The following is a 16,552-nucleotide window of genomic DNA, read 5'->3' as shown; positions in this document are numbered from 1 at the left end:
TGACTCCAGATATGAATGAAAAGGCAGAATTGTGTTTTTACAGTTGTTCACGTGCCTGCCTGAGTGGCTTATATTTGGTTACATTGCCATTTGAAAAATAAAGATAATTGTGACAATGAAAATTGTGTATTATTTGCATGTAACTTTTATAGTTAAAAAATGACCGAAGGGACGATTGGCCCCCGAGCATCTTCACATTATCAAATCTGGCCCTCTTTGAAAAAGGTTTGGACACCCCTGCTTTAGAACAATGGTGGACAGTCTATGGTAACTAATCCTAGCGAAAGTTAGGTTAAATCATTTGTAAACTAAATCAAACGGACAAATTAAATCACAACATGCCAATGTCACAAGTAAGAAATGTAGCAATATCGCAGTTACTGTTGTCGGTTTGAAGAAGAAGAGTCAAAGTTCCGTTATCGTCGTCAAACGAATAGAGCAAAGGAATCTTTCATCAAAGTTCCTGGTGGTCTAGTGAGTTGCTGATTGTTAAGGATCGGTCAGACGTGTCGCAAACCCTTCTGGTGAATCCTTACGAAAAAGCAAGGTTTGCTTGTGCGTCAGGGTTTTATAATCCAAGCGAAAGGGGGGTATCCTTTTGAAGGTGAACTCTTTGATTGGTCAGTTATTTCCACTGGGCGTCGTCCTGAGATTAGCATATAGGTGTGAAATGGCTGGTAACTCTAAACAGCAAATGTTTACTCCTCGACAGGTCTGCAAACGCCTTTGTAAACCGAGATTTGTTAAAACGTTTGTTAACCGAGACAAATCGAGGCGACAAAGCGTTTGCTGACCTGTCGAGGAGTAAACATTTGGTTTCTTATATACTACAACAATACGTGGGAAGATCACAAATCAAACAGGTCGAATCTGGAGCAGACGCCATGCTGTCAGAGCATTCAGCTGCACTTGCACTGGTGACGTCACTACATCTCCAAGGCAACATATCAACAACATCAATTCGTCTTCTGTCTGCTTCAGATACTTCTTTAAAACGGGAAGCGATTGCTGGGCGTTTGCGGACCTGTGCAAAAACCATATTTGGTTGTTTTCGTTTTTTTTTTGGCAATTTAGGCTACTTTGTTGCCGAGCAGATGCCACGTTGTTAAGGTCAATGGCTACATCTCCAAGGCAACCGCTTGTTGCTAGGTCCGTAAAAACGTTTATTTACCTCTGCGAACTTTCAGGAGGTATATAAACGGATTTATTAACTTGACTTTATTGACTTTTGAGAACGTCTTCTGGACCAATAGGAACAGCGTATTGGTCCAATTATTACACTAGTATATAAGAAATTCAGTTATTTAAAATGTTCATGGATTGCTTATATTTATACAAAATATACATTCATAAATGGTTTTGTTAGTATGGTACAATTATTTGGATCAAAAATTGACTAACGTAACTCTTCCTGAAGGGAAGTTATAATCAGACATCAATTAAAACAACATTTTAAATAATAAGAAAAGCACACATTATAACACATCAACTACTGTCATTGAAATAGTGTCCATGAGCCATATAGTCCTTGGGGAATGTTCTTATAAATCAAAGAAAAGTTAGTTTTGTCAGACTCCATTGTCTCCATACATGGTCAACCAATGGTCAAATGTTTGTTTTACCATATTAAACAAACAATATTTGTAATTTGTAGTACATTGTAAGAGATAAGAAATAATAACCAATCAGGCATTTTTTATTATATCTGCATTCGGTAACAACAGGACTGGTTACACGAGGCTTATTATTAGTAATTGCTCATTTTATAGCAGCTGAATCTGGAATGTCCAGCAGCTACACTGAGTCAGATTCGGAAAATGTTTGTACATTTATGTTTGTCTAGTTGTCAATCACCCTTCTTAACCCTTGTGCTACCTTCGGGTCATTGTGACCCACCGTCGTGTTGCGATGCCCATTCCTACCCCTTGTGCTACCTTCGGGTCATTGTGACCCATCGTCGTGTTGCGATGCCCATTCCTACCCCTTGTGCTACCTTCGGGTCATTGTGACCCACCGTCGTGTTGCGATACCTATTCCTACCCCTTGTGCTACCTTCGGGTCATTGTGACCCACCGCAGTGTCTGCGTTGTCAAAGTGTGTATATCACGTTATATCACTAGTTAACACTAGGTGGAGCTACCTTCGGGTCATTGTGACCCACCGCAGTGTCTGCGTTGTCAAAGTGTGTATATCACGTTATATCACTAGTTAACACTAGGTGGAGCTACCTTCGGGTCATTGTGACCCACCGTCGTGTTGCGATACCTATTCCTACCCCTTGTGCTACCTTCGGGTCATTGTGACCCACCGTCGTGTTGCGATGCCTATTCTTACCCCTTGTGCTACCTTCGGGTCATTGTGACCCACCGTCGTGTTGCGATGCCCATTCCTACCCCTTGTGCTACCTTCGGGTCATTGTGACCCACCGTCGTGTTGCGATGCCTATTCCTACCCCTTGTGCTACCTTCGGGTCATTGTGACCCACCGTCGTGTTGCGATGCCCATTCCTACCCCTTGTGCTACCTTCGGGTCATTGTGACCCACCGTCGTGTAGCGATACCGTTACCTTATAAAAATAAAATAAAATAATTATTATTTTTGTATTAACCCTGCCACCGCCGTCTCGGTGCGACTCTTCCTAATATAAAAACATAGATACGTAGGGGAGGGGTATATCACATAATATCAACAGTTAAAACTAGGAGGCACACTCGCGCTGCCCTCAGGTCATTGTGACCCACCGCAGTGTCTGCGTTGTCAAAGTGTGTATATCACGTTATATCACTAGTTAACACTAGGTGGAGCTACCTTCGGGTCATTGTGACCCACCGTCGTGTCTGCGTTGTCAATTGTGAACCCGCCGCCCGCCCCAGAAGTTTATATATCAGGTTATATCACTAGTTAACACTAGGTGGAGCTGTCCGCGGGTCGTTGTGACCCACCGCAGTGTCTGCGTTGTCAATTACGGCGGTCGAATTAGGTAGGCGTCATTGGGCTCTCTCAACTTGACGAGGTTTGATCCACGCCTCCAACATCTCCCCTGAGTCTAATGACGCCTTTACGATTCGACGATTGGCGATCCCTCTCGGCGGGAGAATTGGCCTGGCGTCAGAGAAAACCGCGGTCGGACCCTTCTGCCAAGTTTGCAGGTAGGACGGCCTCGGCGAGCAGACGGGGCGACGTGACGTCTGGCGTCAGAGAAAACCGCGGCCGGACCTCTCTCACCACTTAGTTTTTTATTTTATTTTATTTTGTTTATTTATTTATTTATTTATTTTTTTTGGTCCAACCAGAGAACCAGAGAAAACCGCGGCCGGACCTCTCTCACCACTTTATTTATATATATTTTTTATTTTTTATTTTTTTTATTTTTTTATTTTTTTGTCCAACCAGAGAACCAGAGAAAACCGCCGTCGGACCCTTCTGCCAAGTTGCAAGCAGACGGGCCACGTGACGTCTGGCTTCAGAGAAACCGCGGTCGGACCCGTCTGCCGAGCGGCCGTGCGGCTGCGGCCCCTTTGGAATCAGACTGGCCACGTCGACCGACATTAAATTGATAAGGTCGGAAGGGCGGGAGACAAATGGTAACCGCGGCCGGACCCGTCTGCCGAGCGGCCGTGCGGCTGCGGCCCCCTTTGGAATCAGACTGGCCACGTCGACCTAGATTAAATTGATAAGGTCGGAAGGGCGGGAGACAGATGAAATGGACGCCTCTCTCCGACCTTGTCTCGTCCACTTTATTTATTTATTTAATTTTATATTATATTATTTATTTTTATTTAAAAAAATTTTGGGGTCCAACCGCGCGCGCGCGCCGCCTTTTACGATTCGACGATTCTTGATCGCTCTTTGGCGGTCGAATTAGGGAGGCGTCCTTAGAATAATTTGTCCATGCAATCACGTAAGCTGTAGACAAGTGCTACTAACACACATTCCGTGGGGGTCAGGACAGCTTCTGTCTAGGGTAACGCAGCTATGGCTCGGGATTTCAGTGCGCTGCAAGTTCTACAGCAGATGTTTGCCAACATCGAGCAAAGTGAGTCTGAAGAGGAGGCCGAGGATGTGTCAGAAGATGACGGGGAAGAGTGTGCAGAGAATGTGGCAGAAGAGGAGGAGGAAGAAGAAGACGGGCAAGAGTACGCGGAGCATGTGTCAGAAGAGGAAGACGGGCAAGAGTATGACGCAGTCAACCACGACGACGACGGTGCCGTCGCCGCCGACCAAGCCCCTCAAATCGACAGAGATACTTTCTTGTCGAAAAACGGCCAAATTGAATGGCGTTCGATTGCGTATCGGAGGAATCCGAGGCTGCTGTCGCAACGTGACAGTACGGAGAGGACCCCCAGAGGACCCACAGCTTACGCCGTTTCCCACGCTCACGACATCGTCTCCGCATTTTTACTCTTTGTCACGCCACAAATCGAAAGAGTAATCTTGGACGTGACAAATCGGGAAGGTTATCTGAAACGCGGAGAGGAGTGGAAAGCCATGGACGCCACTGACCTACGTGCCTACATAGGGCTGCTAATCCTGGCAGGGGTGTACAAGTCCCGAGGCGAAGCGGCCGCCAGTCTATGGGACGCGCAAAGCGGCAGAGCGATTTTCCGCGCTACCATGCAGCTGAAACTCTTCTACACCTATTCGACGTCGATACGATTTGACGACCGTGGGACACGAGCGGCGAGACGCGCGACGGACAAGTTGGCGGCGATAAGAGAGGTCTGGGATATGTGGGTAGAGAGATTACCACGCCTCTACGACCCAGGGCCCGAAGTGACCGTGGACGAACAACTTCTCGCGTTCAGAGGACGGTGTCCTTTCAAGCAGTACATGCCAAGCAAACCGGCGAAATACGGCATCAAGTCGTGGGTGGCGTGCGATGCAAAATCAAGCTACACTTGGAAGATGCAAGTCTACACCGGGAAGCAGATGGACGGAGTCCCGGAGAGGAACCAGGGGATGCGCGTCGTGCTCGACGTGACAGAGGGCCTGAAGGATCGCAATGTGACGTGTGACAATTTCTTCACCTCTTACGAACTCGGACGAGAGCTCATGGCGACGAGAAACATGACCGTGGTTGGCACCGTGCGAAAGAACAGGGCCGAGCTGCCGTCCGAGCTGCTGACGACGAAGACGCGACGGGTGCTGTCGTCGCAGTTCGCCTTCACTCCAACCACCACTCTGGTTTCCTACCTCGCAAAGAAAAATAAGAACGTTTTACTCATGAGCACACGCCACACAGACGCTGAAATCAGTGACAGAAACGACGGCAAACCGACCATCGTCCTGGATTATAATTTGAACAAAGGCGGAGTCGACAATCTGGATAAGGTCATCACGGCCTACAGCTGTAAAAGGAAGACGGCCCGCTGGCCCCTCGTCATCTTCAGCAACATCGTTGACGTCTCCTCCTACAACGCCTTTGTGATATGGAGAGAGGTCAACCCCAACTGGATGCCGCGTAAGCGCAACAAGAGAAGGTTTTTCCTCGAGCAACTCGGAAGGGCCCTCGTGACTCCGCTGATCGAAAGAAGACGATGTCTGCCCCGCACTGGAGCTGCTGCCGCGGTTGTGAAAGATCTACGGATGGCCAGCTGTCGCGATCCGCCTCCTCAACGGCGACCCGAAGAGGATGGCGCAGCGGCAGCAGCAGCAGCCGCCACCGCCGCCTCCTCATCGGCAGGACCGACGTCGCCGGTCCCTGCCAGTAAGAGGAAGAGATGTCAAGTCTGCCCGGTGAAGAAGGACCGTAAAACGTTCACCGTTTGTCGCGGGTGTAAGAGGCCTGTCTGCAAATCCTGTTCGCATGTATACTGCCCCACATGCCCCACCGAGCTGGGCTTCGGCCAAGGAGAGGTTCCCGTTGACCCTGGACGACCCACGGGAGTGTGTGCAGAAGACTGAACAACTCAGTCGAGTGCAGAAGAGGGCTTTGCTCAAGCCACAGCGCTGCTAACGCTACTACCAACACATGCATGGGATGTATAGATGATGTATCAGGACGGCGGGCTGGAGGTTCTATCCCTAGTGCTGTCTGCGGGTCGTTGTGAAGCACGGTGTCATGCGTGGTGTGACAACTTTTCATGATACAAAAATAAAGTGAAACATTTGATTTTATTCCTCGCGTTGTCTTCCTAGTCTATGACGCCACTCTCGTGCCGTTTCGGGGTCGTGGTGAAGCAAACTGACGTTGTGACAACTTTTTCATAATAAAAAATAAATAAAGTGAACCCTTTTATTTCTAGCCTTGTCTGCCTAGCCTATTAGTACACTCTCGCGCTGTATCCTAGTCTGCGCTGTGACTCACCATACCTAGTCTTTTACGCCACCCTCGTGCTGACAACCTTTTGTAATACAAAAATAGTGAAGTGAAACATTATCCGTCTAAATAAAAATGAAATCATATTTGCCCTGACTGTGAAGCGAACCCAGGCCACGGAGCTGAAAGCCCCACAGTCTTGCCACTAGACCACCAGAGAGATACTTGTTTATTGCGCTGTCTCTGCCTTTTTGTTAGACACGGCAACGTCTGTGTTGTCTATTACGAGACCCCGCACTGTCTCCGGTTCCTTGTGACCCACAGCGGTCTTCTGACAACTTTTCATAATACAAAAAATAAGTCAAACCTTTCATTCCCACGCTGTGGGTCACAACGACCCCCGAGACAGCGCGAAGGGGGGGGCGTAATATACAACGCTGTGGGTCACAACGACCCCCGAGACAGCGCGAAGGTGGCGTAATATACAACGCTGTGGGTCACAACGACCCCCGAGACAGCGCGAAGGGGGGGGCGTAATATACAACGCTGTGGGTCACAACGACCCCCGAGACAGCGCGAAGGTGGCGTAATATACAACGCTGTGGGTCACAACGACCCCCGAGACAGCGCGAAGGTGGCGTAATATGCAACGCTGTGGGTCACAATGACCCCTGAGACATCGCGAAGGTGGCGTAATATGCAACGCTGTGGGTCACAATGACCCCCGAGACAGCGCGAAGGTGGCGTAATATGCAACGCTGTGGGTCACAACGACCCCCCGAGACAGCGCGAAGGTGGCGTAATAGACAACGCTGTGGGTCACAACGACCCCCCGAGACAGCGCGAAGGTGGCGTAATATGCAACGCTGTGGGTCACAACGACCCCCGAGACAGCGCGAAGGTGGCGTAATAGACAACGCTGTGGGTCACAACGACCCCCCGAGACAGCGCGAAGGTGGCGTAATATGCAACGCTGTGGGTCACAACGACCCCCGAGACAGCGCGAAGGTGGCGTAATAGACAACGCTGTGGGTCACAACGACCCCCCGAGACAGCGCGATGGTGGCGTAATAGACAACGCTGTGGGTCACAACGACCCCCCGAGACAGCGCGAAGGTGGCGTAATATGCAACGCTGTGGGTCACAACGACCCCCGAGACAGCGCGAAGGTGGCGTAATAGACAACGCTGTGGGTCACAACGACCCCCCGAGACAGCGCGAAGGTGGCGTAATATGCAACGCTGTGGGTCACAACGACCCCCGAGACAGCGCGAAGGTGGCGTAATAGACAACGCTGTGGGTCACAACGACCCCCCGAGACAGCGCGATGGTGGCGTAATAGACAACGCTGTGGGTCACAACGACCCCCCGAGACAGCGCGATGGTGGCGTAATATACAACGCTGTGGGTCACAATGACCCGGAGACAGCGCGAAGGATAGGTTCCGGCTGCATAGACAATGAGGAGAGCGTGAGGGTTAAGTATGTATTTCTTTCAGATTATCTCTTAAAACAGTGAGGTAAAACATCACACAAAATGAAAAACATTGGGACATTTATAGAAGAAAAAAAAAGTTTGACATTTAGATTAGTCCATTTTCAGAAGTGTTCAGTCGAGTCTTGGTCGACCAAAGACAATCTTAATCAGGGACAGTCCTAATGAGGAGATTATTGATTAGATTTATTTTTTACAGAGTACAAGTATAAATACAACAAATATAACAATACACAAATCAAGTAAAATCAGCTCCTGGAAAATGTTCAATTCGTAGATGGCGACAGCATAAGGGAAACTTTTTTCTTTGTAAATCAATGCCTGACAAAACAACGGGAGAAGAAATATATTGTGTGACAACAGAGTATCTTGAACAGGGGGCGTTGAATTGGAAGGACTGTCACAGTTTATGTACTGATGGGGCCGCTTCCATGATGGGAAGTACGAAGAGCTTCATTAGCAGAGTCAGAGCGCAAAACCTACATGTGAAAGCCACTCACTGCTTTTTACATAGGGAGGCACAGGTAGCAAAGACAGAGCAGTAGATAATTTCTAGTTTATAGTTAATTTCATCAAGGCACGCCGACTTAAGAGCCGTCAATTTTCGATTTTATGCGAGCAAATGGAGCGGAACATCAGAGCTTGTTATTACATACGGCCGTTCGATGGCTATCACGCAGCAAGGTTTTGGCACGACTCTGGGGTAACAGTTAAAAACGTTACTCAGTCATGAGAATTCAGGATATGCAGAGTGAAGTCCTTTTCATTTTTGGGGGGGCGGCACAACATTTTAAAACTTTTCTAAGGGTGCCATGACTGGAAAAAGGTTGGGAAACACTTAACTTGCCTACTCTCTATTTACTCACAAAACTATAACAGAAATAACTCTCTTTTTCTTTCTTTCTTTTCAGTAAATGTAATTCTCTATCTTTCTTCTCGTCTCTTGTTCAGTTCAGTTTTTGGTAGCCTCTCTTTCTCTCCGCGCGAGAGAGTGCGAGACCCTTACTTTCCCGCCTGCAATCCGAAATATGCAAATTTACCCACTGCAATATTATCACAATTGAATCATCACAACACAAAAACATAAAATAACTAGAGAGGGTACAATTTCTGTGGAAATTGTAGGGTGTGCTCGCTTGCGTCGGTTGCAGGTAAGTGCTCAAGCCTTCGGCGAGAGCACAACCTTTGTTCTCTCACATATATATTTATTGTGAGACATTCTCACTATTGTTTTTCAACTTCTTAGTTCTTCCGCCGTGTTTTGGCCTTTAACTCGTTCTGCATACTTTAACCGATTCCTACAACTTTTGTATCAAAACGTTCAGCTCCTTCAGGAGATGATGGCTATGACTTTTGGTATTTCTCACTTTTATACTTTTTAAGACATTAAGGTTTTTGTGCAAATTATTCTCCCATTAAAAGTAATGGTAAATCCTTTCAAATCATTAAAAAGCTTCCTCCTCTTTCAAACGTAACTACTTCAGCTTACTTTCAGCTAGAGACACCATTCAACCTTTAAAATGTTCACAAGACATTCAGCTATTCCCAAATGATTCAGCTTTTTCAAATGTTCAGCCAATTTTGAATTATGACAGTTTGAAATACATTAAAATGTTTGCTCCTTCTTGATTTTTATGAATGAGCAGCTCTTTTTCTGATATTCAACTAATTTGTCAAACAAATTCCTCTAACGTTCATATAGTTTAACTTACAGAAACAAGTTATACCTTAAAATGTAGGAAAAATTGTCCTCTTTCAGCCAATGTAACTACCAAAGAGCTCACATATACAGATTTTCAGCTATGAGCCTTGAAGCGAGAGCAGCCTTTCAAATTCTCTCACTAACTTCAATGGAGAGGTGAGTAAAATCAGTCAGAGAAAGCAAGAAGGAACAAGATTTTGAAACTGCCGATAGAGTCGTATTTCTGACCGCACAGACATATAAAGGACATCTCTGGTTTCGGCAGAGTCTTGGGTCTCGGAAAATATCCTTATATTTTGGATTGGACGTATAGTTTTGCGTCTAGGTCAACTTGTTTGAGGTGTGGACGCTAGGTAAATGTTCGTTTTTCTCTCTGCCTAGCTCGTTAGCTATCACAGCTGCGCCATCACCGTGGCAACCAAACAAACAAGCACCAGGAAAGCAAAAGGAACACGTTTTTGAAACTGCAGGTAGAGTCGTATTTCTGACTGCACAGACATATAAAGAATATCTCTGGTTTCGGCAGAGTCTTGGGTCTCGGAAAATATCCTTATATTTTGGATTGGACGTACAGTTTTGCGTCTAGGTTATCTTGTTTGAGGTGTGGATTCTAGCTACATTTCTCTTATTCTCTGCCCTCAGCGCGTTAGCAATCATAGCTGCACCATCACCGTAACGACAGACACGCACCACTCAGTCTCTCACACAGGTGATTGGTACGTTTACTTGACCATGAGAAACACGATTACTAGCAATTGTCGGTTTATGCCAATAATACGATTACTCCGTTTACATGTGTAATTAGTTATGCGATTACTCAATAAACGCGTCTACATGATTCTTTTTTATTAATCGTTGTATGCTCCACGGACAAAACTTGCACCATCATCCTTCTGCAACAAAGTGTCGCCGTGTCTTCCTGTATCGGCTCTACTGCTGTATGTTTCATTCCATCAACACATTGAATCCTACTAAGAAAGCCGAGTAAACGCACTCAATGGTAGGCTACATCTGCTACTGCTATTACTATCCCAACTATAATTTCAGCTGTTAAAACGATAATATTCTTGTTCCGACTAGCTAGCCTACTTCTTCTGTTTAACAGTTCAGCTTTCAGCTTCTCCCGCATTGTAGGCTATTTTAGCTCTTAGCTTTGTTAAGATGATGCAGTTCAGCTTCCACACTGCCTCTTTTGTGTCACTCACACATTTTTGAAATTCATTTCAGCTTGCGGGTATTTTCTCATTTCTCACTTTTATACTTTTTAAAATATAAAGGTTTTTGTGCAAATTATTCTCCCTTTAAAAGTAATGGTAAATCCTTTCAAATCATTGTTGGAATGCTGCTCCAGCCCCTTTCAAAAATACCTTTCGGTTGCTTTGAAGCTTCAGCTTATAACTTTCTACTAAATTTTCACTATTTTCAGCTTTTTTAGCATGGTCAGCTATCCCCATTCAGGTTTTCAGCATTCTCACTGCTGTTTCGCAGGAACAGCCTTTTCTAGTTATTATTTATTTTTGCCCCCCTAAATCTTTGTCAATATTTGGCCTACATAGACAACCTAGGTGTCAAAAGTTTCGTCTTGGTAGCGATTGAGTTGCTTGTATTTTTATTTACTTTCCGTTGCATGGTTTAGGCTGAAGTTAAGTTTTTGTGGCGAAAAGTGAAGCTAACGGTGGCTAATTTGTTAGCCACAGTTACTAACGTCACTACGTCACTAACGTCACGAAAACACGCGTGACTACCTGTAGCAGAACATTCGTTTCGCATCTGTTAACTTGGGGGATAGCTAGGCTAACTATAGCTTTACTGCAAGGCAGCTGCAGAAACGCCACAAGCAAAGAGGCCAGGGTGATAACTATTTACTCATTTTACTTTGTGATGTGAAACACAATTGTGAAATGTAATGTACAATATTAGCTGATATTATTAAGGAAGTAGGCCCACATCTACTTTCGGAAACGGTAGCTACTAGTAGTCTACTATTTCACTGAAGCATTAGCATGACATTAGCCTCTGTTGCCTGGGCAACACATAGCTACTACAGTGGTCTATGATGCATCTGTTTTCAATCGTTAAAATAAACATTCCTCACAAATACATTTTTGTTGTAGGATTTATTATGACATTACATTACAAGTAAACGATTTGTTGGTGAAATTATCATTACCTGTGGTTTCAAACCAGTGTTGCTCACTGCAATGCTGTAGCTTACGCGAGACACACTACAAAAACATCTACACAGCTGTTTAGGAAGTCAAACGGCGACAGAACATGTTCGGCACTCCCCTTACTTAAATCAAAAGTCTTTCAATAGGTGAAACTATCTGACTACTAACCTGAACTTCATTGCCACAGCCTAAACTTTGTCAATCTGTTCATGAAAATAATTAATTTCAGCCTAAACCGTACAACGGAACGTTCAATCGAATTCAACCAACGCAATCGCTACCAAGACGAACACAGCAGTAGTCTAGTGTACTGTAGTAGAATTTACCGGGGCAGCTTCTCCACACAGGTCTATATCGCATTTTGCGTTGTTACTGACAATGATCGCTACCAGTGAGCTTTTTATGAATGAGCGATTTTCCACTAAATAAATGTCAAGCTTATTTACGTTTTTGGGGGCATTTTTTCAGTTAGCAGATGGTAATGTTTGAATCGCGATTCCATCTTCTACTGCCGGTAACGTCGTAGAATAATCTTCAAAGGGGGTTCTTTATTAATGAATGAATACAATATGAGTAGGCTAAATGCCTGAAAATATCACGAGAAGGGAAAACTTAAAAGGACGTTTAAGTCATAGAGATTAGGTCAATTTTTACACCGGTCTGCCAAATTTATTCGTTGATTCAGCTATGAGGCTGCCTCTTGCAGGGGAAATGAGAAGACATCATACTTCATTCTACACTTAACTCGTATTTTGAGTTGTAAATGAGCAGCAAAAAAAAGATGCTTTTAAATCTATGTAATCTTTATAAATAATAAGTAGGCCCTATGCATTTTTATATAAAATATACAGAAATATCAGTTGTAAAAATGTCATCAAAAAACGGACCCCTGTGCAACCGACGCAAGCAAGCACACCCTACAATTTCCCCAGAAATTGTACCCTCTCTAGTTCAAAATAAGTTTGCTACGAGCAAGCTAGTTGCGGTGGCTAGCCAAACTTCACTGAGTGAGGGGATTGTTTTTAAGCGCCGGAAATGAGCATGTTTCTTTTGACATAAAGTTTAGGCTGTGGCACTGAAGCCAGCGACACACCACACAAGCTTGAGTTTAAATACATTCTTTAATGTGACATTACTTACTGTACATGCAGATCTTGATTTGCTTAAATGTACATGTATGATGCTGCTAGTACACCACGGCACGATACGATACTCGCTGTGCAACAGCACATCTATGCATGTTGTATCCATGCGTCGTTGCTAACGTGTGCTGACGTGGTGACGTAGATAGCACTGAGTACCCTTCGTCGACTAAAGGCACTTTTTTGCCACAAAAACGTTGTAACCTCCTAAACCGTGCAACGGAACGTACATAAAAATACAAGCAACGCAATCGAGACCAAGACAAACATTTTGACACAGGCGTTGTCTATGTAGTCCAAATATTGACTGATCCTTAGGGGGGCGAAAATAAACAATAATAAATAAATATATATGTGAGAGAACAATGGTTGTGCTCGCCGAAGGCGTGAGCACACCCAAATATGTAGCCTACATAGTGCCACAGTATTAACCTGGGACTAAATTACACTGCCATCATTTTTCCCATTCAACAAATTAACAAAAGCTTTTGTATGTCACTTTTGTGAAGATAACACGTTCATAAATATTTTCTTTTAAATTGAATTAATTTGTGCCCTGTAACCCTGGGTTACATAATACTTATTTGTATCACTGTGCATTTTAGTTTAATATTAGAGTTAGTTTCATAAATTACATGTAGTGGTAGTTAATGTAACTTAAATGTAAGTAAACAAGTATTCATCAGTCAAGTTCTTAGCTCTGACCAGATGCATCCAACTGACATGGATTTGCTTCTTGTTTTTTGTCCAGCTAAACAACTTCTCCCTGACCTGGTCACCCTCCTATCCTCTGGCAGCAAGAATATGGGCAACAATGATGACCTAATGGCCACCACGTCTCATACCGCCCGCAGTCTGCTATTAGCAGACCCTGAGATCGGCAAGAAAGTTGTTACTACAGACCTGGTGACGTCACTCTGTGACCTCAGTGAGAACGGGTAAGACATCCATCAAAACGTCCTCAGCAATTGTATACATTTACATGTAGTCATTTAGCAGACTTATCAAGAGCGACTTACAGTAAGTACAGGGACATTCCCCGAGGCAAGTAGGGTAAGTGCCTTTTCCAAGGACACAACCATCAATTCTCACGGCCAGAATCGAACCGGCAACCGTCTGATTAATAGCCAGATCCCCTAACCGCTCAGCCATCTGACCCTGTATACAACTCATGTAACACATAAAAAACAGGTTCCCCCTCTGCCAGATGATCTTTCAGTACATTATCACATATATATTTAGTCTGTTCTCTCCTCTGTCTCTTTCTCTATCTGCCTCTCTCATTCTCTGTCTCTCTCAGGTCTTTTCCCAAGGCTAGCAAAGCAGCCTCCCTCTTGTTATACAGCCTCTGGAATGAAAAGACTATGCAAGGGCTGCTGAAAAAGGTACACATGCAGGGGTGTTTCTTTCCATTGCATTCATTAATCCTTATTCTCAGCTCCCTGCCTCACCTGGCCTCCAAGTACAAAGGAAGGAAAGGAATCCTGGAATACAGGTTCTCAATGAAACCGAAACAAAGGCGATAGATGAGAAGGCATTTTCAATACGATGTAGAGAGTTCTATAATCAATCAGATGAGACAGACTGACAAAACATGCAAAGCACAGTGGTACCAAATAGTTTATCAATATTTTGTATATTTAGGTTAAACATACTGTATGTATGATACGCCACCAAAAGAGAAAATAAGATTTAGGAAACATAAGGGACATTTAAATTAACAAGGTATAATTGTGTGGTTTGTGTGTGTTACAGCTTGGAATGAACAAGTCTGTGTTTGTCAATGACACAACTACTGCGGTCCACAAGTCAGTGCAGGTCGTAGACTGAGGTAAGTGTTCACATACATCTTTGAACTGTCATAGAATGAAACCGAAGTAAACAATAAATAAATGAACAAATAAGTTCCAAATCATAGATTAAAACAATCAACAGTACATTGAACAAAAACGTTTCAGTAGTATAATAGTTTTTGGTTCATGTTGGAATTGTTTCATATTTCATATGAGATAAAGGTGTTTGAGAGGTTGTCTCATTTGTGAGCACTAAAACACAAATAGCCTATTTGGATTTCTTGTTCTCACCAGTGCTTTATATTTATGAAATCGATGGTCAGCCTGTTGAAAGCATACAGCTTTTTTTCTGTATTTCAATGCATACATTGGGAACAGAGACACCTTTGCCCTGCTGGTGTCATTCACCATGTTTCAATCTTAGTATGTATTTCAACAATTTTATTAGAAATGTATCCATGTGACTTACTCCATTTGATTAAATGTTTCTGCAGGTGTTTAAATAAATTCTGATACTTTAATGTTAATGGCATAGAAGACCCTTCTAGCCTTTTCTGTTAATTCCTATGAAGATTATAGGTGGTGGATGTTAAGTTGTGATCTTTCTTTGGTAACACAAAAACTGCCTTCTTGCTGTTTTATAATAACCTATACCGCTAATACTTCAAATTCATTTGATTACATAGCAGTTCCTACAATGTTTTACCACAGGCATCTGTGTAGCTACATGGTAGTTAACTTAAGTGTTGTAATATGTATTGTGCATCACTGGAATTCATTTTTCAGTAAACTGGTGTCTGCCTTCCTGGCACTGGGAAATGTTTTTTGTAACATAATATATTTCTCACACATACTTTCTGTGTGCATATGTGCTTGTTTCTGCATGCCTGTTTGTGTCTGTGTGCATGTCTGCATGTGTGTTTGTGACTGCATGTGACTAGCAGATTAGTCCCTGCAAGCTGGGACACTGCTGTGGACACCTTTTCTGAGACAAGATGATACCGGAGAAGCTTTTACAGAATAATAACAGTCGTTCTTCAGTTAATGTCACAGGAAAATATACTTAAATAGGCTATGTGTTCAGTTAATAACTTACTTTACTCAAAAGTAAGTACTTACTTGTTGTATCAAACAGCTTAACACAGTTTAACAGTTTAAGGTGATCATATTTGTATTTGTTAAAAAATTGACCTTAAGGCTGTGTTTGTGTATGTCTGTGTGGAGCTTGCTAGTGTGTGAGGGATGGGAGGCATGTGTGTGGATTGACAGTCAAATTTTCAGTGTTAAGATAACCGATGAGGAATGTAATCCCGGAGAGGGAGTTTGTTGGTTGGCTGGAGATACTCTAAAACTCAATTTAGTTTAGAGTACGTTTGGGTTTATATACTTATTGAAACAGTGGAATTGTGCGTTTGAAGTCAAATTTCACTTGCACATGATGACAGTTGATATAACCTGCAATAATTTAAAAGTATGTTTTGCTTTGTGAATGTTTTGATGTTCCACACTGCTTTGCAACATGTTTTGTTGTTACGAAATTGATTTAACACAAATGTTATCTAAAATAGTAATCCTGTTATGAAACAGGATTATATGTTAAAGAATATGTTAATGTCTTCTGAAAGGCAAGAGCCTGCTCTCTATTTAAACATAAAATAAAAAAAGATTACAAAATGATGAACCCCCACAGTCATTGTTCACATTTATCCACTGCTATTAGTGATTTTGATGCAGCTCCATTTGTTATTAAGCTTTATGGAACATTTTGACATTTGTAGTCTGCCTAATCTGTCAACTTTACCAATGCCACTACTAGGACCACATAATTTCCATGGTACGCAAAACATGGACGTAATCGCGGGGTAATAAATAAATCTGCAGAAAACCATGAACATTTTATATTTTTATTGCATTGGTCTGAGATAAGTATGAATAATAGGGTACAATTTTATGGAGACAGATATGTCTCAAAAGTATTCGTAAATGCAATT

At 43.5% G+C, this 16,552-nt stretch overlaps 1 protein-coding gene across 2 annotated transcripts in view; it reads left to right on the top strand.

Moving 5' to 3' along the window:
* The window catches only part of LOC134018346 (plakophilin-1), a 32,656-nt gene extending 16,418 nt beyond the window's left edge, over positions 1–16,238 (top strand). Inside the window, exons 12-15 of one of the 2 annotated variants that reach the window (XM_062458249.1) lie at positions 13,520–13,706; positions 14,069–14,153; positions 14,524–14,599; positions 15,506–16,238. In XM_062458249.1, the coding sequence (XP_062314233.1) occupies positions 13,520–13,706; positions 14,069–14,153; positions 14,524–14,598 (347 nt within the window). In that variant the 3' untranslated portion in view covers position 14,599; positions 15,506–16,238. The remainder of the gene's footprint in view (positions 1–13,519; positions 13,707–14,068; positions 14,154–14,523; positions 14,600–15,505) is intronic. The other variant, XR_009929926.1, reaches the window with a different exon arrangement.
* Positions 16,239–16,552: the final 314 nt, after the last annotated feature.

The sequence above is a fragment of the Osmerus eperlanus genome, chromosome 4 (genome assembly GCF_963692335.1).
Source record: "Osmerus eperlanus chromosome 4, fOsmEpe2.1, whole genome shotgun sequence".
NCBI classification, from domain to species: Eukaryota; Metazoa; Chordata; class Actinopteri; order Osmeriformes; family Osmeridae; genus Osmerus; species Osmerus eperlanus.
The sequence above is the reverse complement of the archived record's forward strand: the minus strand, read 5'-3'. Positions and strand labels throughout refer to the sequence as shown.